The sequence below is a fragment of the Corvus moneduloides genome, chromosome 3 (genome assembly GCF_009650955.1).
Source record: "Corvus moneduloides isolate bCorMon1 chromosome 3, bCorMon1.pri, whole genome shotgun sequence".
NCBI classification, from domain to species: Eukaryota; Metazoa; Chordata; class Aves; order Passeriformes; family Corvidae; genus Corvus; species Corvus moneduloides.
The window spans coordinates 105,916,902-105,943,198 of NC_045478.1; the positions used below are offsets into that span (position 1 = coordinate 105,916,902).

At 40.2% G+C, this 26,297-nt stretch overlaps 1 protein-coding gene across 6 annotated transcripts in view; it reads right to left on the bottom strand.

The window, feature by feature from the left end:
• Nucleotides 1-1,950: 1,950 nt before the first annotated feature.
• STON1 (stonin 1) overlaps nt 1,951-26,297 on the bottom strand; it is a 42,515-nt gene continuing 18,168 nt past the window's right edge. For 4 of the 6 annotated variants that reach the window (XM_032103189.1, XM_032103188.1, XM_032103186.1 and 1 more), the window contains exons 3-4: nt 24,880-25,082; nt 20,264-24,504 (exon numbers count right to left, since the gene is read on the bottom strand). In XM_032103189.1, coding sequence (XP_031959080.1) covers nt 24,430-24,504; nt 24,880-25,082 — 278 coding nt within the window. In that variant the 3' untranslated portion in view covers nt 20,264-24,429. Of the gene's footprint in view, nt 2,299-4,131; nt 4,222-5,034; nt 5,308-6,803; nt 7,400-8,580; nt 8,675-9,664; nt 9,721-11,122; nt 11,247-11,545; nt 11,648-13,737; nt 13,889-20,263; nt 24,505-24,879; nt 25,083-26,297 lie in introns of those variants that run through there. The other 2 variants (XM_032103191.1, XM_032103190.1) reach the window with 2 other exon arrangements.

The window sequence follows — 26,297 nt, forward strand, 5'->3', positions numbered from 1 at the left end:
ACTGTAAGTACCAGCGATCAAAAACATTAATTCACAAACTATTCAGATCAAAAGCACTGGTTCCTGCTCAAGTTACAGACTAGAGCTTACATTTTAATAAGAAACTTTTTTTCAGTATAAAAATTCCTGACTTCAGGTGTATTTAGTTGTAAATGTCTTGTTCAAAGCTGTAATTCATTACTAATGTTATTTTTAAAACTAGCTAAAAATGAAGTGCTCTTTAGCTTCTTTATTTTACAGTGACCAGGAAAAACAGATCAAATTCAGAAGCACCACTCAGAGCCTGTGTGGTGTTTAGTGAATGGTTCATATCTAGTCCTGTCCCATGGATTCCTGTGCCACACTACCTCTGCTTCCAGTCTTTCCTGACATTGGAAATGGTCCCACAGTTCATAATGTACAGAGCATGAGCACCCCAGAGCCTGTGAGAGACTATTGAAATCTAAAAGCATCTATCATGTGGTAAGAGCTGCATTTCTTGTGCATTTATGGGTCTGAAGTGTAACATCAGTGCAGCTACAAGTCATCTGAATGGGGGAAAAGAAATCATACACTGGAATATTTTAACTGTCTATGAATACACAATTCTTCACATTCCAGCAGCAACATCTATAAAAGACAAAAGAAATGGCACATTTGGTTCAAGTGCTCTAGTTCAGTGTCCTGTCTTTGATACTGGAGAGTAGCAGATACATCAAAAAAAGCACGCAATAAACTCAATAATTGTTCAAAACCTACTTCCTGCCTTACGCCATTAGCACAAGGGTTTGTACCATTATGAACAAGGGCTGGGGTTTTTCCCCTCATTTCTTCCATATATTCATTCTCTCCAACTCTTCCCTTTCTTTTCTTTCCCTTCTCCCAGCCTCTGCCTCCTCTCAGGGATTAGAGATAACCAAAATGCCTCACAGTGTTTCATTCCAACAGACAGGGGAGCAGCAGCCAGGAGGGAGGGGTGCCTTAGTGTAGCACTGCCCTTCCAGCAGGATTATCCTGTTCTGAGGCAGCCTGGCTGCAGCTTTAGCATGGAGTTGTCCAAATTGCCCTACAAGGAACAGGAACCAGCCAGGGAAAAGTTGCAGCTCTGAAGGACAAGGGCCCAAAGCTTCTTTTGGACCTCTGTTTCTAGAAGAAAAATAAAATAAAAATAAAATAATAAATAATAAAATAAAAATAAAATAATAAAAACTTGATGCTGAGGGCTGGACGGAATGCAGTTCTCATGGCAGGGTGAGCTACTGCCACATACATGGCTTGTACACGTTTCTCTAAGCAAAGTTTATATTGAGCGAACTCAAAAACAACTCTGTGCTAGGAGTGTAAATGAGATGACACTTTTATTATTATGCACAATTTGTATCATTCACAGCTTACTGGTCTGTAGTCCTAGAACAAAGCAGAAATGTACAGTAGCAAACTTAAATGACTTTGCATTGACAGTGAAAATAAATCACATTTTAATGTTACATCGCACTACTCATTGCATCTCAGTAGACACAGCTACTATAGAATAAACAATAATAATTCTCATATATTGAGAGCTCCAGGATCTTTCCCAGGCATTTCCCTTACTTGCATCTGGAGTGCATGTCTTTAAACTGAAGTCAAAAAAAACACAAAGCAACCAAAAAAAGAGAGAACTGTGCAGCTGAAACAGCCACAGGTTTCAGACTTGCACAGATACTGCTTTTTTTTTTAGCTCAACAGTCTTTGAAAAGAATTACACAACACTGTAAATTTATATTTCAAGTCATACCTCAGATTTTAAGAATTGGAAAGAAAACCAACAGAACTAAAATTTATTTAATTATAATCACTAAGTATTTCTTTATTAATTACTAACTATTTCTTTACTGTCTTGAATTACAAACAGACACAACATTTCAAGCTTTAAAGCTATTCATTCCAATGATGTTTCTTGGTTGGAAAAATAATGAAATAATCAGAAAAAAACAGCAAAGACAGCTGAGGAGCTAACAATACAGTTGTTATATTGTTCATTTGCAAACTAAACAGATTAACAACACAAATTAACAACACCGATTTTGCGTATTTTTTGCCACAGCTTTGTTGTTTTGGGGGTTTTTTGGGAGATTTTTTTCTGAAACAACAATAGAAAGTCCAGTTGTTTCACAGAAGTCTTATAAGGAAATAATGCCACAGTCTTCAAGGACATACAGGAGTGAGGTTTCACCACTCTGCATCTCCAGTGGCTTTTGAAAATACATGGTCTTTACCCCCAATGGACATCACTCCATCTTTTAAGTAGAACTTCCATTTGTTCTTAGTTCGATGTATCTGATGAAAAATAATAATCAAAATCAACGCCACCACAAATATACATTAGACCATTTTTCTTAAACATAAAAAAAAAAAATTAAGACTTCAGCACAACCTGTTTTACACACCTGGTTTTGATTTTAAAATCCTTACTGTCCAAAATATTCAATGAAAGCAGTATATTTCAATTGTTTATAAAGAATTCCCTGCCCTCTCAAGACAGAAACCTCCTGAATCTTATCCCATCCTGTCCCACTCTCCTCTCCCACAACTTTCCCCCCCAAAAATTGTTATCTATACAGCTCAACACCAGCAGGACAAGACAACAGTAATGGGGCAATCCCAAAACACAGCACACCTTGCAAACCAGTGTAGCTTAACTGAAATGCAATGTTTTCCTTTTCACATGGCAAAGCAATGTTGCATGCCTAGAAGTGTGAGGAACAGGCTAAAAGCATAAAAACTTGTCTTAAAGGAGAAGAATTTGCATATTCTGTTTCTTTTTAAAGGCCTGCAAAAAGATCCATACTGCTGAAAGTTTTGTTTGATACTAAAAGGAGGAATTTTAAATATCTCTAGAAAACTCCTTGTATTTTCAGCATCAGTCTATTTTCAGTCCCAGAAAGGAATGAAACAGGACAGCAATTTTACCAGCAATATTGTCTTAAAGGTAATTTAAGAGATAACTGTTTTTACCTACTTTCTATGGGGCCTACATGTTTTATTAAATCTGTATTGGAAAGGGGAAAGTTACCAACATCTTTCTGCAGCCTCTGTAACTATCAATTTCTAATTACATCTGATACTAAATTTCCTACAAGACATGTCCAATGCTGACCTTCCTAGTAGTTTCTTTCAGATTTTCAAGCAATTTTTCAGCTTATTTCAGGCAAAACTTGCTCTAGATAACAGCATGCACTACCTATAGCATCTGTAACATCTGAGTTCTGAAGCTTCAAAACTTGGGGTACCTTTCTATACAATACAGACACCAATGGCTTCATTTCAGAGGCATTTTCTACACATATCCCTATAACTTCCCAAAATAACTGGTTTCAGGAACACTCATCTTTCACAGGTTAATAAAGACAATTTCCTTAGCACCTGTTTCCTGAACCACAGGCAACCATTAAGGCAGGCCTAGTTAGACACAAAAAGTTATCACTAGTCACTTTTGAAAGAATATTTAAAAAAAAAAAAATCAAGGCACAGTCTTAAACAAACTACAGCCATGTTTTTCCATATTTGCTTTAAAATAAAATATGCACTTTTTTAATCTTTTAAATTATGACATATAAGCATCCAAAACCATACCATTGCTAAAAGGACTTAATTTGATCTTCAGGAGTTCAAAATGAGTTGAATTTTAAACACTAAAATGAAGGAGGACAAAATGGCACTTAACAACTACTTTGTTTTTCAGACACAACAAAATTCTGGTATCAAAATCTCTCACCAAGCACTTCAAAGACAAAAAAATAAAGTAAAAGAAAGTACACACACTCCTCTTTCTGTTATCAATTTTAAAAGCCTTAATTCATGGTTGGACATGCCTACATACATCCATGGAGATGTTGATCTTACTTAAGACTTAAGGAAATAGACAAACTTTTGCACCTTTACTAAACATAATTTTGCAAGACTTCTTGTTCCCTTTTCCTTTAATAGGCTATTATGATTATCCTCTTTTCAGAAAACAGCAGGAAAGTCTTCAGACTATTGTCAGCTAAACATATCATTTAAAGGCTCTATTACAGCATTAGAGTTTCTTTAAAAGGCACTGACAGTAGAGCCAGCACAGATTTGCTGGAAAGATTTAGTATGATTAAAGAACAAAGTATATTACTGTACCTTTTCATACTGACAAACGATCACATTATCGGTGTCAAACAAGTCTGCAATGTCCTGTTCACTGACATCATCACCAGAGTTTAAGGGGTCCTAGAGATTAAAATTCTGTTTTATACACTCTTTCAGAATGGCACTGAATGTACTTGGAATTAAACACACCCAGAACAATAAAGTTACCATTGCAAAAATCAAGATCTAGAGGCTGTGAAGACCACATTGCACCAACCTCATTTACAAGTACCTTTTAGTTATGAGTTTGCAGTCTCAAAACCCAAAACACCCTAAACAAAAACACAGGTCAAAAAAAGTAAGACTGCTAACTGATAAAGCAGATCCCAGTAAATGAAATACTGATCAACTTGTATTTATTTATATGAAGTCCAAACGCTATGAGTTGATTCTCTTGTGAACAAACCCATAGGATACAAAATTGCATATCTTTAAGAAAAAGGAAAACCTAGAAAACACAGGGGATTAGACAGAGAACAGGGTTCTTGTATCACATCTCTGTCTAATTCCCTGTGGTCCTTCAGAAGGAAAGAAAACCTAGATTTGTATCCTGATCTTATTTAAATAAATCTTATTTAAATTTAAATCTTTAAATAATAAGTAAAAAGTGGAACTCCATTCCACTAAGGCCAGGATTTTACAATAAAACTTTAATTCTGATCATTAATTCATCCAATAAACAAATTACTTTCCAACAGTTCTTTCATTTGTCCACACTCCTCATAATGAGCTTTGGAGTAATTTCCCTGCAGTACCTCCTATCTCCAGACGTTTGTAACTTCACTGTCCATGCTCTGCATTAAACTAACCAGGAAGTGTTCTAGGTCCAACAATTCAACAGTCAGGAGAGATCTAATGTTGTTATGTGCTTCTAAAGGCTTAAAAGTAAATTACCTCCTCAACTATATCTATTTGGAGGTCTTCATTGTCCCCATCACTGCAGCTGGACTCCATGTTTGAAGAACTGTCACATTCTTCATCATAGTCTTCCTCATCATCCAGAACTCTTAGATCCTCTGAATCAATAAAACCAATGAATTCATTCTCTTCTTTATCTTTTGTATGTGGTATTTGTTCCTTGGAAGAAACATCCCCAGTGCCATCGAGCTGACTTATGCCTTCAATGTCACTGCAGAGATCCTTCTCCAGCAGTAGATCAGATCCTGTCTGCTCCATGGATTCCATGTGACAGGAATGACAGAGACCAGGGACAGCTTGTGAATTAACACCATAATGGAAGCCATGTTCAGCACAAAGCCTGAGATTTTTGTTTAATTAACCAACAAGCTAGGGGCACTAAAATGAGAGCTTCAGGTCCTACTTGAAAGCCCTGAGTACATTTGCAAACATTGTGTTGCACCTAACTTAAATGGAACCCAGGTCAAATATTCCTCAGCAATACAGAAAAAAAAAATTCTTAGACTTTTCTCCAAACACTCTTGTACTCAAAAAACTCTAAAACAAAGGCAATCAAGTGTGCCTTTAGAATTCCTATTGTAAAAAAACCTCCCATAAAAAAAAGGAACAAGCTACTCCTCTACCCCCAAAAATAGGATTTTTCATTTTTGAAATAAAAGTCAAGATGAACTGATCCCTCTCCCTCAACTCATTCAAAATGCTTTGTTTAAATAAGATATAAAAAGCTGGGAGAGACAGTAAATATTTCAGTACTTCAAGTTACTGTTCATAAAAGTGCTAGAATTCCTAAACAGAGTATTCACAGGAGCATAAAAGGGCTTTAGGGTTTCAGCCATCTTCAGTTTCTCATTAAATCTTTATTGTAGCACTTAATTCCCATCCACATACACTTTCTAGTTCAAGAAAATAACACTTTGTTTTGACCTTCCATTCTCACTCAGACAGTCCTCATCATGCTGCCATCGGAGTTCGGATGAGCAACATAACATGCTTTCTATTTACAGACATTTGGCATTACTGTCATTAAATTTGCATTTAATAAATTTGCCTCAATCACATATGAGCACTACAACTCAAAGTCAGCAAGCCAGCCTGAACTTCAAACATCTGCAAATAATTTCTGGAACTAAAATTAGATGAGGTCAGGAAAGCGGCTTGTTAATTAAAATCATTCAAGTTTCCCACACAGCTCTAGCTGAGTTCTAGTTTGTCCAGGATTCTTCCCCCAAGAAAACACATTTTCTTCAAGGAGATTTTTCACTTATCAAATTTGACTTTTCATCCTGAATGGATTCTCAATACAACTTTAATGCTCTTTGCACATTACAACTTAAAATTAATCCCAGCTGATCCTGCAAAAGCACTTTACCCACAACTGACCAGTATCCATATGCAGGTCAGTGTCAGAATGATATGGAAGTTCACAAGGAGTCTTTCATGTCTGCTTAATCACGAAAAATCCCTATGATTCTCAAAAATAATCAATAAGTCTAATACATTTTATCTATTACACTTTCAGTATTTTTAAATTGATATTCTCATCACAGTATGTTAGCAGTAGTTTTGACAAATTCTCAATGTAAAAACAAGCAGTCAGCTACTGCTATACTAAAGAAGCTTAAGAATGAGCCATGAAATAATTTTTATTCTTCTCATTTAGAGGTGCTAGTTGTCACTTAGAGATGTATTCAAACCACCACCTCTAACAGATGTATTTTTGTTAGCTGAGAAACAAAAGGCCTTACCTTGTCAGAGGAAGCGATGCTGCCCTGATCCCTTAGAAATGCATTTTCATCCAAACTTTCCCCTGCAATAATCAGGTCAATGATATCATCAGGCACCTGCTGCTGCAGCAGATCTGGATGCTCCATGTCCAGCTGCCCCTCCATATCCAGCAGGACACTGCTTGAGCTGCTTGCCAAGGATTCATCAACAAAAAGTCCTTCAGAGCATTCTGGAGTAAACACAGCTGTGTGAAGGTTGTCTTGCTGGGATTTTTCTGTGAATTCACTACACTGATTCAACACTGCATTAATTTCAAATTCCTGCAGACTTGCAGAAGGCTGCTGGACCAAGGTAGCAGAGTTCTCCAGGTGTTGCTTTTCCATGAAGTTTGGTTTATACAGCGCAGCCTGTTGGACAGCAGTCTCCTGGGGCTGCAGTGTTTCACCAGCTGCATGGGCAGCAGATGCATTCACCTGTGCGACACTGGCAATGCTGGCCTGCAGAACTGAAGTTTGTCCAAGGGGATGAAACACCTGCTGCACGGGGTAGTGGAGAATGCTTCCATCTCCTGAGGCCTGTGTAACCACAACAGGCACATTCACGTTGTAAAACTGCCCTGCAGAGAGAAGAGTTAAAAACTGCTTCAGCAGGTGAAACTACAGGTACATCTGGGCCACTGACCTGTCCCCACTAAAATCAACAGCAAACACTCAGGCAAACTATAGGAAAAAGCACATTTACAAAGCAAAACTTTCCTCAGGCACAATTCCAGCCCTTGAAAATCAGGTATTCAGAAGTTTTTTGAATCATGGCTTCCATCCAGTCCATCATGTTTAATACGTCTCTTTTGGTTTGGCCTACACAGTACCCTCTGACAGTAAGTTCAATAATTTAACTACATACTGGATTTAAAACTAATAAATAAATAAATACGCTGGTTTGAAATTTTTCCATGTCATTTCAGAAACTAAGGAATACAAGATGAAACTAGTCCATAGCTGCAGGGAGAGCTCATTCCTTTGTGGACCTTTAAGTATCCTCTGTAAAAAAACTGCCTATTTTAGTTTAAAAAACCCAAACAATTCCTAATTTATATATCTTTTCTTAAGAGAACCACTCCAAATACTGAATGCTTAAAGTTATTATTATCAGGGTTAGAACTGAGATGCCAGAGCCAAGTTCCAAATTTCATTTGATTTTTCCTCTCCCCACACACATGCTCACACAGACAGAGTCACTGGTACCGGTCTATAGGTCTCATAACATCAGGAATAACACCTGAAACAGATAACTAGAGACATCAGTTTTCACCAGAGAACAGCTGTTTGAGGGAAGAGTCAATGACTGAACTAAGCCTTCTACTGATTACACCTAAGCAGTACAAGCACATTTTTGTACAAGCAGTGCAGGCAGTTTTACCAGCAAAAGAATGGGATCAAAAAGGTTAATGGATAGTTGGATTTTATTTTAATAAGAAATCAATTTGTCTCCGAAGCACCAGCGTGCCTTCGGGTTTTTTAAAACATAGAAGATTGTCCCAGAGAGACAGGGAGAAGGAGATACCTGTGTCTGGGCTGACAAAGGAAAACACTTGTAACAAGCTGTAAAACTGACACACCAACTAATCAGTGCAGTTTCTTCCCCCACGCAGCCACTGCAAACACAAAGTACAAAGGAAGAGGAGGGTAACTGGCTCTACTCACTTCAACTTCTCATCTATTTCATCGACTGTCTCTGGGACTGCCTTTCAACATCCCCAGACCACTGTAAGACTTGACATCTCCTCGTTACCCTTACCTGGTGCTGGCTGCAGCATCACTCCAGCTGGCATCTGTAAAGGATAAGCAACACACGAAGGGAGAGCAAGAGTGACACCCACTCGTGGGGGCCCCTGGAACACAAGAGCTGGGTTTAGGCAGGAACAAGGCACTGAGTGCCACACCTGGAATATCCGTGTGAAACACAGAGGGCCTCTCTGTGGTCATCTTCACTGGAAAGCTGCATCATGCTTTTGAGATTTAGACAGATGGAGAGTATTCTGCACTGACAGAGTAACGACTTGCCCCAAGCGTTTCCTACTTTCCAACTATCAGACTCCCTTTTTGCTAAGGCAACATTTTCCATATCCCCTCAATGCACCCACCATCCAGAAGGGTATTTTTCTACTCAGTCACTTTTACCTAAGTTTATGCATTACTCCACACAGCACAGGCTTCTTGCCTAGGCCTATGAAGTCTATTCATGTTCTCTTTTCCTCCTGGGAAACAAAGAGTTGGATTTACAGCTCCCTTTCAAACTAGCTGTTCTGAGGAAATCCAAAGTTTAAATCAGGAAACTCACATATTGCACAAACACCTTCCCAATATTATATTTCAACTTGACAAGCTAGTTAGCTTGAGGCTCAAGAGGCACTCAGTAAGTTCATCAAGCTCTGGCAATTAGTGGCTGCTCCCCAAAGAAATTTTGCCATGCCCAGACTTCAGAACTTGTCAACTACAAAAATACTCATTTTTCTTCTGGATGATTTCTACACCTCAAAGACAAAGCTGCTCCCAGCTTCACTAGTGGTAGTATTTCTCAGCCATGCACTATTTTAACAACCAGTAATATTTCTCTTTTATAAAAAAGTATATGTAGGTGTGCATTTCCACTACACTTTCATCCTATGGGCTAAACACATGCAGCTGTGTCTTCCAACATGCTTCTGGCTTCACTTCTTGCAGAACCAGCTGGTACATCCCATCCTTTTTCACTGCTCCAACAGAAGCAGCAGTGTTACAACTCTCCCTCTTGAAGTTTATTAATAATTGGCAAACAATTTTAAAAATTTAGGAGTTCAACATAATCAAAATCGAAGTAAAACATCACTACAGCTACATACCAGTTTTGCTGCTGAGAAATGCTGAAAACCTCCGCCAGTTTGGATGACAAAAGAAGCTATAAAAAAACCAAAAAAAAACACTTTACAAAAGACATTAATTTCTGGGGTACAGTAACCTTTCAATAATTAACAGCAATTGAAACAAACATGGGTGAAAGTAAAGCAATCTAACTTCAGGTCATACTCATTAGTGAGCACGAGTATTGTCTTGTCAACTTGAGGAAAACATGCAAGCACTTTTTTGCAGCAGAGGAAATCCACTGATGCTAAAAGTAGGAACACTAGGATAAGCACTCAATATTGACATCCATGGGAGAGAAAAGGGCAAAGGGAAAATTTTCCTGGGCCTTTGGAAGCAAACAATTTAGGTATCCCTAACTACTTTAAAAATCTCTAGCCACAGGGCAATTCAAATCCCCTTTTTAAAAACAAATAGATATATTTACTCGCCTCAACAGATTACTTTGCCTTAGTATTGCCCTTTAAAAACCTTAAGGGTAAGAAGGTAATGCTCATTAAATATAAAACCTCCAATAGCCTGCAAACACAAAAGTTTATTCCCTTTAGTTACATGGAACAAATAAAACACCTGCCTCCAAAAACAGTTCATTTAACTATGAGGACTTTAAAAAAAAAATAAATAAAAAACCAAACACAAAAAGGAAGGAAAAAAAAATTTAAAAACCCCACAGATCCACAGATAAAGAATGCCTGCCCAAGCTTGAAATACACTACAGCACAGATTTTCATTATATCATCTCATATGGATTTTGTCCTTTATGGGCAAAGGTCCTAACAGCCTCTCACTTTGGGATAAGTCTCAGCTGAGCACTACACTCCACCACAACAATACCACAGTGGTCAGCTGGACTTGATTGAGACGAGCAGGTCCTGATGTCAGAGGCTGTGTGAAAGTCAAGTACTTCTCCGCAACAGGAATGCTGCTTTTAGAAAAACTGACTGAAAGAAAAACTAGAAAGCTTCCTCTCTTCTGTTTGAGCAAGGGATTACATTTTAACAATTTGAGAACCAGATTAAACCCCAACCTGACAGCAGAGCTGCATGGCACAAACGAGCCATACAACCTCGGCACACATCAGGACAGCCATCAAAAGGGGAAGCAGGGGCTTAACCCTGCAGGTAAATCTGTAGCTGAAGGGCTACACTATTGGACTGCAGACAAGAAGCCTAAATTCTCTGCATGTTTTGCTACTGGAAGCGAGCAGCTGATCAAGAGCATGTAGACAGAATTCTATTAGTTTATTATTTATAAAGTTTAATTCATCATTTATTTTTCAAATTCTGCTTACAAATAATTACTGTTCCACATCAAACTAGATACATACGTAAGCACATCACAATACATCACAAACCAAGATTATTTCAAGTCTTCCAAAAATACCCCCGAATCACTGAGAAATTCTTAAATTGCATCCATTGTGTCCAACAACATCTGACCTGCTGAAGTCCGCAAAACGCTGTGAGAACTGTGTGGCAGCTGCAGGCTGAACTGCGGAGAACAGTGGCTATGTTTGAAGAAGCCTTCTATTGCTTTAGACTGTGTCACCTTCATTTCCCAAAGCTGCAGGAAGATTATTACTAAGGTCAACAAATATCAGCTTTAAAAACAAACTGCATCCAAAAAGATAATTCCCAGCTTTTCCAAGAATAAGTTGACTGATTCTATCCAACAAACAGGGTAGCAATAACTAACCAATTTCAGCTCCCAGCAGCCCACACATCACTCACAGGACACTTGTAACTCTAAGTGCAAAAGTTTGCATGTTTTGGATGGCAAAGAAATGGACAGGTCCATCATCTCAAAAGAAAAAAAAAAAAACACAAACACAACTGCTATTAATACAAGGGAACCCAACAAACCTGCTTCAAGTCTTTCAGAACCTGCTCATCTACACCATCCTCTGCAAAGAGTTCCCGCACACCTTCAATCACATCTTCAATAATGGACTTGTATAGTTCAGGCTACATTACAAAAGAAAAATAGGTATTTTCAAGTCAAGATGAGCATTAAGTCATTTAAAAAGGTAGCACAAAGTCTAATCTCGCTTCCTAAACTGCTGTTACAAACTGAACAGCATGAACAGATCAGTTTAACAAACACAATGTCAAATGCAAAGGTCTGCAAGTCCACTCATTCTTTTAAACCTACATCCCTAAAAAAGTACTGGATTTGAGCCTCAAATTATTTCTTAGGCTACCAATAATTCGGTAAGTGCTTAAGAAAATCCTGGAAACATTCAAAAACCATTGCCGTGCTGTATTTTCAAACAAGCACGTCTATCATTCTAGAATCATTGCTGCTAGCTTAGAGACCAACCAATAATACAAGATATTAAAAATAAGCTGTGCCAGTTCCATCTGAAGCAGAATGTAAGGAACTGGCAAAAAAATAATAGAGCTTTATTTATTTATTTATTTATTCTTTGTGGAAACAGTCTGATTCTGTATATTTCCTGTGGAAATTTTAACACTACTTTTATCAATACAGATCATTCATCTTATATTACAATAGGACGCCAACAGAACATTTTATTCCTTCTTCTGCCCGTGTCAATGATTAAATCCTAATCCTCCAGTCCGATGTGGACAGCAGATCCACATGAGCTTCAAGATTCCTACACTCCAATGCAAATGTAAGATAATGAGATTTTAGCAATTTAAAGCTTATTAATCTTGACTATCATTACCACCAGAATAGCCTACACAAGGTGGAAAATGAAGCTGAGATATTTCAGGAAACCTTACAAGACTCTGGATTAATAATTTAATTTTTTTAAACATCAAATTAATATTTTACTGCTCCAAAGTTGTTCTAAAGTGTAGATGATAAACAATTTCTTTTCAAAGTAAAGAAGATATTAAGAAGTAACACATTACATTCTCTGGAAAAAGCAACCAACACTACTTTAAAACAACCATACTCATGTATAATTTCTTATTAGGGATTATCAACCTCCAAAGACTCCTCCAGCACTTTTTCAGGATACTAGGAAGATAAGGAGGGAAAAGTTTCCTCTTGTACCACTACACTAAAAGCTGCTGATCAGCCCATATGTCAAATGCTCTGCCTTCACTGCTAATCCAAAAGAGAATGTAAATCTTTCAACGGGCCTATTCATCTCCCCAGGATTGCCAAGCTACAGTGAGTACAAATATTTATTACGCTATACAAAAACTGCACCCAGCAACAGTAAAATTCAAACACCACATGCTTGCAAATTAGAGAAAAATGGTTACAGCACAGACATTATTGTACTCCAGCTGAATCCCTTTACACACAGGCACTCCTTCACCAGAGCCCGGCCATGCACAGCAGGAACTGTCAAACTCCCGTTTCATTTGTGTGCAGTGGCAGGAATGGCTTATCCATATCCCAATCCAGCAAAGCCTCCAAGGCTCCCGTGGGATTTCTGTCCCCTGAGGGAGCACCTGAAGCTCCGGGCAAGGAGAGGCAGCAGTGGACTAAACTTGCCATGGGATAAAGGGATAAAGGCCGCCGCCTCGCTCCCTGGCACTGCCGAGCTGGCACAGCGTTCCTGGCACCCTGGAGCTACCCACTGCCAATCCCTGCCACAACACTTTTGCCCACAAACTCTCGTTTTCAACAGAAAAATTTTTAAAAATTTAAAAAAAAAAAAAAAAAAAAAAAAAGGCTTTCGAAATCGTCCCTGGGCTTCCCGCGCCAGGGAACGGGCGGCGGCTCCTCCCCGGGCCGGGCGCGGGAGGCGAGCTCCTCATCCTCATCCCTGTGGCCCGAAGGGAGGAGCGAGCAGACCCCGCCAGCCCGGCCCTGCCCCTCACCACGGGGCTGCCGTGAGCCATGGCAGCGGCGGCCGCCGCCTCAGCCCCGCCCGCCTTTAAGGCGCCGTTGCCAGGGGGACGCAGCCGGCCCCGCCCGGCCCTGCCCCGCCCGGCCCTGCCGGGCTCCTGTACCCCCACACCCCCGAAAACCTTGGGCGTTCTGGGGCACATGCTGCTAAACCCAGACCCTAAAACTAAGAGTGACCCGCCACTGCCCAGTCTGGGCTCCAAGCTCCAGCCCGGAGCATCACCTTGTGAGCACAGGGTTCATCTGGAGAGCCTCAGTTGTCCCCGTGGTGCGGGCGTGCGCCTAGGAAAGCTGGCTGCAGAAGCGTATCATTTTGCTCTAATAAACCCTGAAGTCGTGATTATTTCCTAAACGGAGATAGCTGAAGCTAAGCATTGCAGTTAAGCAGCAGCAATCTGGTACAACTACTCAATTATTGCTTACATTTGCAGCAATCTGTTCATATGTTAATACAGAGATCTACCAATTTAGCAGTTACTAATCTGGAAAAATGCTCATTAATCTTGTATATGTACTCCCATATATACTTAGGTCTTTATGCACCTTCAGTCAGTGTTGCCCTGAGGGTTCTGAGAACCTAGAAACATAATCTCATTTTCCTTTCTTTTTCCTTTCTTTTTCATTTTTAAGGTAGCTTTGTCATTACAGTGCTGTTTGGCTTGTGAAAAGGAGACTCACCCATTAAGCTTTAATTTTTAAGGCTTACACATCCTGAAAAATGAAAATATTTTAATGAAATGCTGTCAGACCCTTAATTAAATAGCCAGGCTAACACCTACAAAATAGAAGAAGCAACATCCTTAATAAACTGCATTTTCACAAGTGAGACAAATGCAATTTGCTATTGAAGTAATTTTTCTCTGCAAGAAAATATGTTTCATGACACTCCTTAAGTCTTGAATTAAACAGCAGTTGCATATTCAGCTGTTCTGTATGCCCTCCATCATCGTGAGGAAAACGCAAGCCATATTGCTTGGCTTACAGAATAATTTAAATAATAAACCATTTTTTTTTAAAGCACAGTGCTCATTTGAAACTGCCTGGGATAGTGCATACCAAAAGTGTCCTTATTCTTCTTCTGACTGTTTTTTCCTGTCGTGTTAGCAAAGATAGCAGGAAGGAGCTGCAGCCTTGAGGATCTTGCTGGGCTCTGAAGGTCGCAGATGGGGATTGTGCAGCTGGACGCCACTTCCTCATCAGGCAGCCAGACCTGACACAGAGCCATCACCTTGCCGGTACAGGGCTTCTAGAAACGTGGAAGAAAGAAGATTTATAAATTATTTCTACCTCTTTTTGTTTATCTAGGGATTACAAAGTGCCTTGGAATCACAACAGTTTGTGTGCCTAACTTCAAAAAGAAGGAGAGCTGGGGAGCTTGATACCAAAGGACTACTCAGCTGTCTCAGACAGTGGTCAGGCGACTTTGCCTGTGTCCACGGGAAAATTTGCAGACCAAAGCAAATTATCCTTACCTGCACTTGAAGTGGCCAGCATGTCTCTGTGTTTGCATTCCCACAGGGCAGTGTGGGCATCCTCCATCTGTTCTAAATTATACCCTTTGTATTGTGAGTAACAAAGGGCCTGTCATCAGGTCAACGGGTCAGCTCCCTTCATGCTGGGACAGCAGATAAACCTACTTATAGTACACAGATATCACTGGGGATAAAGGAGAAACTGGGAATGGGAATGTGACTTTCCAAGCTGAACAGGGAGGTTTCAGAGGGCACTTCCTCCTAACCAAGACACTCCTATTTTCATCTGCGGCCTAGCAGCACACTTTATATAATTTCTTCTATAAATTCCTAGGGAAGGTGTCTTTTCATCCAAGTACTGTCAGCTGAACAGTGTGAGAAAGCCTGGTATGCACAGAAAAAAATTCAGTCATTTCTGAACAAGGGGGAAAATATTAAAATATCTGTGACTAGCATTACTCATACTGACTGGCTAGCTTTGATATGGTGAGCTTAACCTACTATCTGTGTCCTGCAGTATAAAGTACAACCCTGTAGTCATTTTCATGCTTATGGAAGTTTTTAAGATTTACTCCCACTTTTAAGAGAAGAAACTGAGGCACAGACCCACGAAATATCTTGTCCAAGCTCACAATGGCAGCCAGGAAGAGCAATAAGGTTTCATGAATCTTGGTTCAGCTTCCAGTCCAGCTCTCCCCACTGTAGTCTGTTTAAGAGCTCACAAGAGTTTTAGAGAAGAGGCTACGGAAAAGATTAGTATGCTGTTCAAACCCTCCGGATTTTTCAGGGGTTTTGTCTGCATTTGGGATAGTGCTGCTTAAGGGCACCTCAAACATTCATTTACTAGACAGGTTTTAATTTGTAATTATTTATACTCCTTTTGGTACATGATGTCTAGAGAAGATTTATTTTTGGATGATAAGCCTTTATTAATCATTAAAAAAAAAAAAAAACGTTTTCAAATGTCTTCCCTCTAAGAAACAGAGAACACTCAGCACACTCAGATGCTTGGTCATGAATGCCCTCTCCTGTTCAAATTCAGCATTGCTGCTGGAGAGGAACACGGCCACACAACTGCAGGACTGCAAAATTCTTTCTCAAAGCATATTATACAAATACCGTCTTGCCTTTTCTTTCCAAGTAAAGGCAATCATTCTTAGGAGGAACTGGTTGCAGAATTCAGGCAGTCCTCGTGGAGATAACATGACACGAGCAGAGGTGTAATTTCATTTTAAAGATATCCTCTAACATGTTCCCTTTGTTTTCAGCTGTTGACTCATAGATATATGGCACTCCAGTCTCATAATCAATTTTATGAACAGTGTGATTTTGTTACAAGCTCCATCATTTCCCTCGGAGTCCTGAGACAGATAATACTGGCACCTGTGATTTGTTCCTTTTTCATTTATCATGTGTGACTCCTGTTTCTTCAAGAGCCTCTCCTTTTTTTCACCTGATTTAAGCCACTTTATCAGAACTATAGAAAGACCTCTCCCTTAATTCAATTTAATGACAAATTTTCAGGACATTTGGTGGTTTATGAAGGGCTCTGACCTGTACAAACTGCTGTATAAAAATGGCAGTCTGGTGGATTGAATATACTGAATAGTACTGTGTATCCCAGTCCTCAATAAGCCCAAAGACTTGTGTAGTAGCAGGAAGCTTAATTAAGGATTAAACAAGCCTTGCCTCTCCTAAATATCACCCTGATACATATGCCTTATTGGGACAGAATGCCTGAAAGGGAAACAACAGCCACCTGGGGTGGGGAGGGGCCGTTTCACTGTTCTTAATTCTTGTCCCTTTCTATCACACTACTGCTGGTGTCAGGCTCAGTGCTCAACCCCTGTTCCCTTACCCTCTTTGCTGTCTGCCTTCTTTCCCTGGGTATGACGTACATATGGTTATACCACCCTTTTTTCCCAAGTGACCCCAACCTCTCAACCTGCATCCTAAGAAAGGCACAGTCCAGCTCCCTCCTCTTTTTTCCGTTGTCTTTGCCTTCATGGCTTGCTAAGTCCTTTCCCTGCCATCTGGTTTTGCCTTCTTCATCAGTGGTTGAAGTCTCATCCCTTCCTCACCTGTCTGTAATTGCCACTCATCTGCCCTTGGCTCCCTGGCTCCAGTGGGGAAGGATTAGTTACTAGAGGGGTGCAGAATCCCACAGAGGCAGGGTACAGTGGGAGAATAAATGCCAGAAACATCATTTTTCCTTATCTGAATTAGCTGCTGGACATTCATCATTGAGCAGACAATTGCAGAAGTCCAGCAATTTTAGTGTCACGGTAAATAAAAACAGAGCAGCATGTTTTGGTCAAGGCCAGTTTGCTCTGCCTAACTTTGCATTCAATAATCTCAAGAGGAATAAAGCTGAGTGACCACATCAGGCCTTTGCACCAGCAGTGGAATTTGCAGCACCAAGAAACCACTAAAATCATCCAGCAAGTGACTTTGAGATGCAGGCTGAAGCACAGCTTAGCAGTCAGGCTGTCCTTCTTACTGCCTCATTAATACCAATTTAAGCCTGCTAAAGAATAACTCAGATGTATGGAGACTAACCTTCCTTGCCATGTTGGGTGTGGGATGCATTTATATGAGGACCCCAGTATTTGTTAAAGGGCATATTCCTGAGCTTCCTTTTCTGAGAAAACGACGAGGGGCTCCTTTTGTCCTAATACACAGCTGTACACACCTTTTCATTTTTCTTTGGTTTTTTCTTTTTTTTTTACCCCCAGCTCCACTTTTGTCTAGACCTACCCTGAGCAGATTTTCTGCACTCTCCTTCTGACATTATAATCACATCATTAGCAGCAAAGATATTCAGTAATGGATTTACATGGAGGGGGCCTTTTCCCTTTTCTGTTCAGGCAGCGGATGGCTCCCTCCACTTCGGATGAAGTCTCATCTAAATCCCATTACTTACATTTAGATGGTAACATCTGCTCCATGTTACAGATGACAGATGAAGGTCCCTTGCCAGATGGCAGTCCAAGAAGGTTACAGTGGAACCTCAGCTCTGGATATCACCAAGCTAATACCTAAATTCTTGCTTTAAATCCTCCCTGTTTCACTGCTGGGTTTTGTTTGCTATTTTCATTGCATTCTCTATAGCATGACCTTGTCATTTCTCTGGCATGAGCAAGATTGTCCTGAGGACAGGTCACCATTGCCCAGAGCACTGCAGATGTGAAGCAGGGATGCTCCAGGCCCAGCAAGTTCTGCTTGGTGCAGAATGGCAGGATGCACTGTATGAAACCAGGTCCTGCTGCATGGTCTGGCACTGCCCTTCTTGGGTGAGGAACCTTCACTGTGCCTCCCCGTCAGTCTCACAGCCACCTGCTGTGCCCGCAGTGGCTCTGCCCATGCTCCCCCTGCTCCTTCTCCAGCTGCTTCAGCTCGCCTCCCCACCCCAGGAGATCATTCACTTCCTTTCCTCATCCAGCCACCTGCAGCTATTCCCAACTTTGTTCTCAGTACCTTCCCTTGAAGGCACTTCTCTGCATGGGTTCCCCACCACTTTTCTCTTACAGTCCCTTTCCCAGGTAAACTTTTCAACTTGACTTGGAGATCCATCAGTTCTCCTTGGAGAGAACTCTCCATGCAAACACACTCTGCCTGCTCCCCTCTCCTGCCAGCTCCCTGCTCACTCCCTGCTTCCTCTCTTTTACCTCCACTGCTGTTCACTTTTCACACATCTCTTCTACTCCCAGCACACCCCTTCTTCTGACTTTTTCCCCTTGGAGTTTTATTGTTGGGAATGGAAGTGAAAGTTATTCTCAAACCAAAAAGGCCATCACAATGCAAAGTAATACTAGACTATACCCACCCACAACAAGAAATACCTAATCCCACTGGGGGTTGGGATGGCAAAGCAGAATTTTGAGCCAGTGCTTTTCTTCTATTTTTATTAGTGACGCTTCAGCAGGGAGCATGAGCTACAACATTTTATGCTTGTTATTGTAAAAAATTACATGTTGTTTTTGCTAAGGAAAGAACAGTGCTATAAAATAGCACATACAAGGCATTGAAAATACTAGGAAGCTGTCCCAAAAGTAAAAGTTTTCATGTTTTTACTTATATTCTAGCAATTTCCCATCTCACTTGTTCATGTCCCTGAATCATGTTGTTAACTGATACTTTTAAACATTGCAAAATGTTTAAGCTCTGTAAGGGGACTATACTTTTGCTAGATACCTGCTTTCCATTTGAAGGTGCTCATTGAAGGATAGCACACCACTGAAGTGAAAATGGATGTTACCTTTATTTCCCAGTGTTTCCCAGAATAGCTGATTGCTTTGCTACAGACACAGAAGCATAGGACAAGTGGCACGGTTATTTTATTCTTTAAACCCATTCTTTGAATACTGCCTCATAAACCTCTTGCCTCATTCCCATATTTCCCCACAGAGGTCTCACTGTTTCCCTAGTAACAGAACAGGCTTTGAAATTTGTGAAAGTCTTAAAACAGTTGTCGCTGCATTATATTCAAATATCCCAGAGAGACCAGAGGGAGCACTCAATAGGAAAAACCACGGCATTCTTTGGGTTAGCACTGCTGTGAAAATACGGCAGAAAAGGGTCTGCCATAAACCGTTGTGAGACCCCAAGCAGAGTGCTGCATCCAGCTCTGGAGTCCCCAACATAAAACAGACACAGACCTGCTAGAGTGAGCCCACAGAGATGCTCAGAAGGCTGGAGCCCTTCTCCCGTGAAGACAGACGGAGAGAGCTGGGGTTGTTCAGCCTGGAAAAGAGAAAAGCTCCAGGGAGACCTTACAGCACCTTCCAGTACCCAAAGGGGGCTACAAAAAGCTGTTACGAGAGCAACTAGTGATAGGACAAGGAGGAATGGCTTTAAATTGAAAGAGGGCAGGTTTGGATTAGATGTTAGGAAAAAATTCTTTACTGTGAGGGTGGTGAGGCACTGGCATAGGTTGCCCAGAGAAGCTGTGGATGCCACAACCCTGGAAGTGTCCATGGTTGGCTGGGACTTCCACAACCTGGTCCAGTGAAAATTGTCCCTACCCATGGCAGGGGGATTGGAACTGGATAATCTTCAAGGTCCCTTCCACCCCAAACCATTCCATGATAAATGTAATACAGTGCATCTCTGAGCTTTCTGCAACCAGCTTTATCTAATTTGAGGAGTGATATTCCCCACTCACAGACTAGAACTGTTCTTTCTAATGAGCTGCAATATCTGACGATCAAGATCAACCAGTTAACTACAGTAAATTCAAAACTAGCTCGATATATTTCTAGTGAGGGGACAAGAAACTGCTAGTTTGAAATACAACTTTATTTTTTTAATCAATATGCAATCTACAAAATGTTATTACAAGATTATCAGCATGATCTGTTTGTACTTATACTGACAAAAGACCCAAATAAAATTATAGTTTCCATTAGGAGTAACAGCACTGCTTCAGAGTTATCAAAATTATTGCTAAGAACTACTAACTGCAGCACTTAGTTACTGTGTTAAGTAACAAAAAGACAAATAAATGCAAAATAGAAGTATGGACACCAATACCGCAGCTAAGAAGTCTGCCAAGCAAATAAACACAACCAAAAGTAACATGTGAAAACATGTGTTCAGACGTAAAATACTTTTGGACAACTAATACAGAATCTGAAGGAAATCAAAGCAAGGAGCATAAGGATGACAGTAGCTTGGTATCAATGGAGTGCATCATCATCCTCATTTCTCGAGAGCTGCTACCCAGGGGCAACAGAACCATTGTTCCCAATCACTGCAAAGCTTCAGCTGTGACATCCAGTAACACCTCTTTTCCTATCCTTTGTGCTCTCTTCTGGTTGGAATAAGCAGGCGTTTCAGGTTTCTTACTTACTAACATAAAAAATCATCTACAGACCATTACCACTAGTCCTTTCTTCTTCTTTTTTTTGCCTCTCTTTTATTCTTAGAGACTTTGATGCAGATCCCATTTTGTCAGTTAAAAGACTTCCATTGACTTCAATGGGTGTTTGAATCCAAAAACTACATCAAGTGCCATTTACCTGGAGTAATACAATTAGTATGAGAAAGATGAATGCAAAGATAAAGTTTGTTGGTTTCAGCAAGTGCAACCCTTTGTAAGTAAGGCAAACACGCTATAAAAATAGTTGTTCTCATTGATTTCTGTTTTAAGTATAAAATATCCCAAAACCTGCTGGTCCTTTGTGAAGGAAACACAGATAATACCTAAATACTGCCCTGAAGTAAATGTTAGTGAAATGTCAGCATCTTAAGTGACCCAGACAGTTGGAAGCATTTCAGCAACTGCAGGCACTCGCTGGGGGAAGCAAGATCAGATACGTGTGAAACCCAGTTCCTCACATGATGTCAGTACCTCCTGGATTATTTAAAGCTCCAGTCCTTCTGCTAGCTGGACACTGAGCATCTTAACAGCTTATAGCAACTGTTCCTCATCTCCATTCCCCCCCCAAAATTACAATTAGACTACTTGTAGACCAGATTCCTAAAGAATTCAGAGCCCATATGTTTACTCACTATCAGCTGCTGCAACATTCAAGGAAAATGTTAGCAATGAGTCTTAAAGTTAAGAGTTTATTCTTAAAGTTAAGAATATTTGTTCGGTAGGTTATGCTCAAGACAATGCAGAAGAAAGGGGAAGCCTGGGTGTTTCTGGTTTGACACGTCGCAAAAGAAGAGAAAGTTAGAATTCAATGGGGGGAAAAAGGTCAGACAACCCAAATTTTCGTTCATTAGACTGCAGCATATTTTTAAATATTCTGACATTAAGACATGTAAACATCAGTGTGAGACTGAACAGGGCAATTATTCCACCTTAGGCTGCACTAATTGTCAAGTAATTGTCAAACCAAAAGCCATGTATTAAACAAAGTAACTTTCTTTCAGTGTAGCAGTATTTCTATGGAATTAATTCCCTGTGATCCTGATCCAATTCTGATTAAAGTGCATTGTGAGGCTTGCAAGCTTCAGATGAAAATCCAAGAGTTTGCAACACAGATAAAGCTGTAGCTTGACCTTTTTATGTTAATGAGTTCAGTAAGTCTGAATGAGCATTTGCACCATAACACCCTAATACAACTCTCTAGCAGGAATGGTGACTTGTAACATGGTCATTCATTATTTAAGCCACTTACTGCAAACAAGAGCTTGTACCTTGAAGGGTCAACACTACACAGGCTCCTTAAACACATCCTGAGACACAGCAGACACCTGAGAGCAGAAAAGCAGCCACTGCTTCTGCAGAACCTGTAACACCACTAGGTACCAATGCCCAGGAGGTGAGTGCTGTGAATGGAGATCCTAAGGTGAAAGAGAGGTGGAATGGATATATTCAGGTTCCTCCTTCTTAAGAACAGAAAGATAGTGGCCAGCTGGGCGAGACAGGCTTTGGAGAGCAACCACTGTTAATAGGTTTACTGAATTAGCTGTATTAATGCCAATCAAAACAAGTCAGCCTCAGACAAAGGAAACCACGGGTAATTGCAATGCATATTTTGCTTCCTCTACCTCACTGAGCAAAGAGGTTAATAAGTATTGGAGCTGTAGTACAACCGTGGCCTTCAGCAAACTGCAGAGGTTGCCATGTTGCCAAGTATAAACACTTTGCCATGGTGCACACTGTACCCCTTGGTTCAGCTGAGCAAAATATAAACCAAAATTATTAATAAAACACACCAAACATGACTTGAAGGTGCTAATGGCTTCTCAAGTCAAAACACAGATGGAGGATGCAACAGCTGAGACATATTTGGATCACTACTACAGTCCAACGCTTGCTTAGATTTATAACAATATAATCTGCTAATAAAAGGGATATATAGAGAAGCCCAAATACCATAATAGTCTATTTGGGGTTTTGGCAATGCAATGCCCATAAAAAACCTGCCCTCAGGACTTACTATAGAATCTATTACCCATTTCATTCTCAGCTTCCGGATGGGGGGAAAAGTTTATTGTGATGAACTAGGTTCATATTATGGTCTTCTGTTTCCTCAGACTGGTAATTTTCTCTGTGTATATCCCACATATTTCTACTTTTGGGGAATAACATTTATCTGTATTTCTACACAGTGTTCATATAAACATTTACAAGCTCTACAAAATATAAAGTGAGGCAGTGCATTACTACATTTTTGTTCTCCAGTAATTTTTGTTTGAAGTAAGGATAATTTTAGGAAAACTGCAGCCAAAAAAAAAAAAAAAGTATCACGAGCATTTTTTTCATTTATCATATTTTTTCAAACTTGGAATTACAGCCTGCAGAAAATGACAAGGGGGATAATGGCTGAAGGGAAGTATTAGAGCCTTTCCCTAAAGGCCAACTGTTTGTTGAAAACACAGTTAACACACTGAAATTAGTGATTAGTAGCTCAGGCTGCCTGAATGAAGCATCACAGCTTCATGTCTCCTGTGACAGTCCATTCCTGCATTATTTCCCCATGGAAAATGCCTTTAGAGCCAGTAGCACAAAAACATCTCCCTTCCCAGGCATGTCTGAAAAGTTACTCAAAGCCACAGCTCCTGCAGTTTCCATACCAACATCTGGAACTTGCATCCTAAAGGAGACACCGGGCAAACAGCAGCAACCAGTCTTTTCTCCAGCTTGTGGGGGAAAACTTCTGCTGTAAATTCTCAAAGCCCCATCAGATGAAATAGGCCTGGACTGATTTACACTCTGAGAATCCACCCCTTATCTCACTTGCTACAGTAGTGAAAAAGAACTGTCTAATGCTGGCACAGAAACTTCAATCACATCTACCATATGGTTTTTTTGCCCAACAGATTACTTAGAGTGAACCTATAAAGTGCTGAGGAGGAAACAGTTGCAGCCATGGAAAAATAAAGAATATTATTGCAGAGGACCCTTTTTCCCAACGAAATCACCCAGCTTCCAACTCATTAATTAAGGCTCTTGTTGAGAATATTATTTGGACTTGTTCTGTTCACGTACTTCAAGGAGCACTGAAACAGGAGGGACTTTAGTTTTCAAACAGCACTAAAAAATTTAATTGGTCCTGCTGGACCTTACACAGGTGCTGGTCTGCACATACACACTCTGGCAGCTTTTATTACCAAATATTATGTGTCCAAGTGACATGAACCCTTTGATCAGTGCCATTAGGTTTCAATATGGAGTATGAGATCATTCCCAAGTTAAAGCTACACAACAGGAAAATAATATATTAGAATCAGTCAATGAAGTGCTCACATCCTGCAGCTCTGACAAGGAGACCTCATTCATCCCAGGACTCCCATAACAGGAAGTTTACTTGAATGCAGGCCAGTCAAATGAGTACTGATTTGCAGACTCAAACCCTTAAGCACTAAAAAAAAAATTCAATGACCATGTTTACCCTAGACTAGGTCACCGCGCTTCTTCTAACAATAGAATTTCCTATGTAAATTGATTCCTACTAATATCCTATAATGGTGCCTCCTGTCCTCTTTCACTGCATTAGGCAGTTGCCAGCCTTATCTGGGTCTTCTCCATCAAGCCTAATCCACTTCTTTTCAATTTCAACCTGTAGGCAGAAAACAAAAAGCAGCAGGTAGAATTAGCAAATAACTGGACATTGAAAGTGTGAATAGCAGCAATGGCATGGAAAAAGCTTTGACACAAAATCAAAATATTTCCAGACCAAACAGATTTCAAAACCACTACTCCCAAAAATAGCTCAACTGAGGAAAAACAAAGCTGCATTCACAGTCCTATTTTTCATACTCATCTTTGATCAGACAAGGAATTATTATTTAATGATTCTTTTGCTCCAAGTCATTATCAAAAGTATGTGCAAGATGTGTTTAGAATACAAAGCACATTTGCTTTTCAAATACTGTATTGGGGAGCAGGGAGGGAGAAGAGGAGGAAAACATGGAAAGCATAGCCCTGAGAATACCTGGCAATTGTAAAAAGCTTTCTGAACCACGTGTTTCTGGGGCTGCAGATCACTCTCTATGCCCAGGGACTTCACTTCTGTTCCTGAGGCACAGGTATCATGAACAACAAATTGGACAGTAGCAAATGGATACCAGTCAGATGGTATCTCCTGGTCTGACCCGAGTTCCAGTTTGTAAGACAGGCTGTGTGGATGATCCAAACCTTGGAAAAGAAAAAGAAAACCACCACACCATTAGTGAATTACCTTTTCTTTGTTTACAGTGTCAGGCTCATCTCCTAGCGAGAGAGTACAGCTTTACCTTTTATAAACAGAGCTGTTGTTATGATACAAGATTATTCTATCTATAAGCTTTTGCTACTTGGGCATAGGGTGGCCCCTTATTTATTTTTTGTCTGCTTCAGCACATTTTTCACAGTCAATTTTACAAATCAATTTACACAAGATTTACCAGATCCTTTCAGCTTCTCATTGAGAGAAAAATATTACAAACTTAGTGCTTTGTTGCTAAATTCAGACTATTTGATGGAATCTCAGTTTTCCCTTAAAAATGCATTTCTTACTCTTACAGAAAAATAAAAGCTGGAAGGTCCCAGTGTGGCCAAGGTAGAGATATTGCCCTGCATCCAATAACCCCCTTTCCAGAGCTGTCTGCTGTAGAAATTTTACTGCAGTGCTTATTTCAAGTACTACAGCTATCTTGTGTACCACCATTTATTACAGTATGTCCACGGCAGGGAGATAAAGGTGCAGCTCAGAGTGCTGCTCAAACAAGATACATCCCACCTGCCAGGATAAGGGCTACCTGGAGTCCCTATCTAGCTTGGAAAAGAACATACCCCGTTTCTGCCAAAAAAAAAGTATTGCTAAAGTAACTGTGATGTTATAAAGCAGAGTCATGAAGGATTTGTGCAGCATATTCTGAATTACTTTAATCATCCTAGGGATGATCCCAAGGATCACTTGCTTTAGCATTTCTTACATGGGACAATGATAAGGACAGGCACTTCTCCTGGAACAGCAAGGTGAAAGCCCGCTTCCCAAAGCAACTGGAGTCAGCAGACTCACCATGTGTGTGAAATCAGGATAATACAATTTAATATAATGAAAAGAATCCTCTCCAAATTCTTCAGGGCAAAATGAAGCAATTCTGCATTTCTCCTTCTCTCCAGGATTTTAATCATCAGCATAGACAACTATGTTTTGGCTGCAGGCAGGGGGAAAAAAAAAAAAAAAAGCAGAGAAAGGATTGCCTGTGTTTTGTCAAAGGCAAGCCTGGCAGAGTATATTTGGTTTTCATCCATTACACTGAATGGAATCTCAAAGTTCAGGAAAAAATGTCCCATTTTTTATGCACTGGCTTTCTCCAGTGACAGGAATCAATTTCGTATCAGAACGAAGGAAATACTGAAGATGGA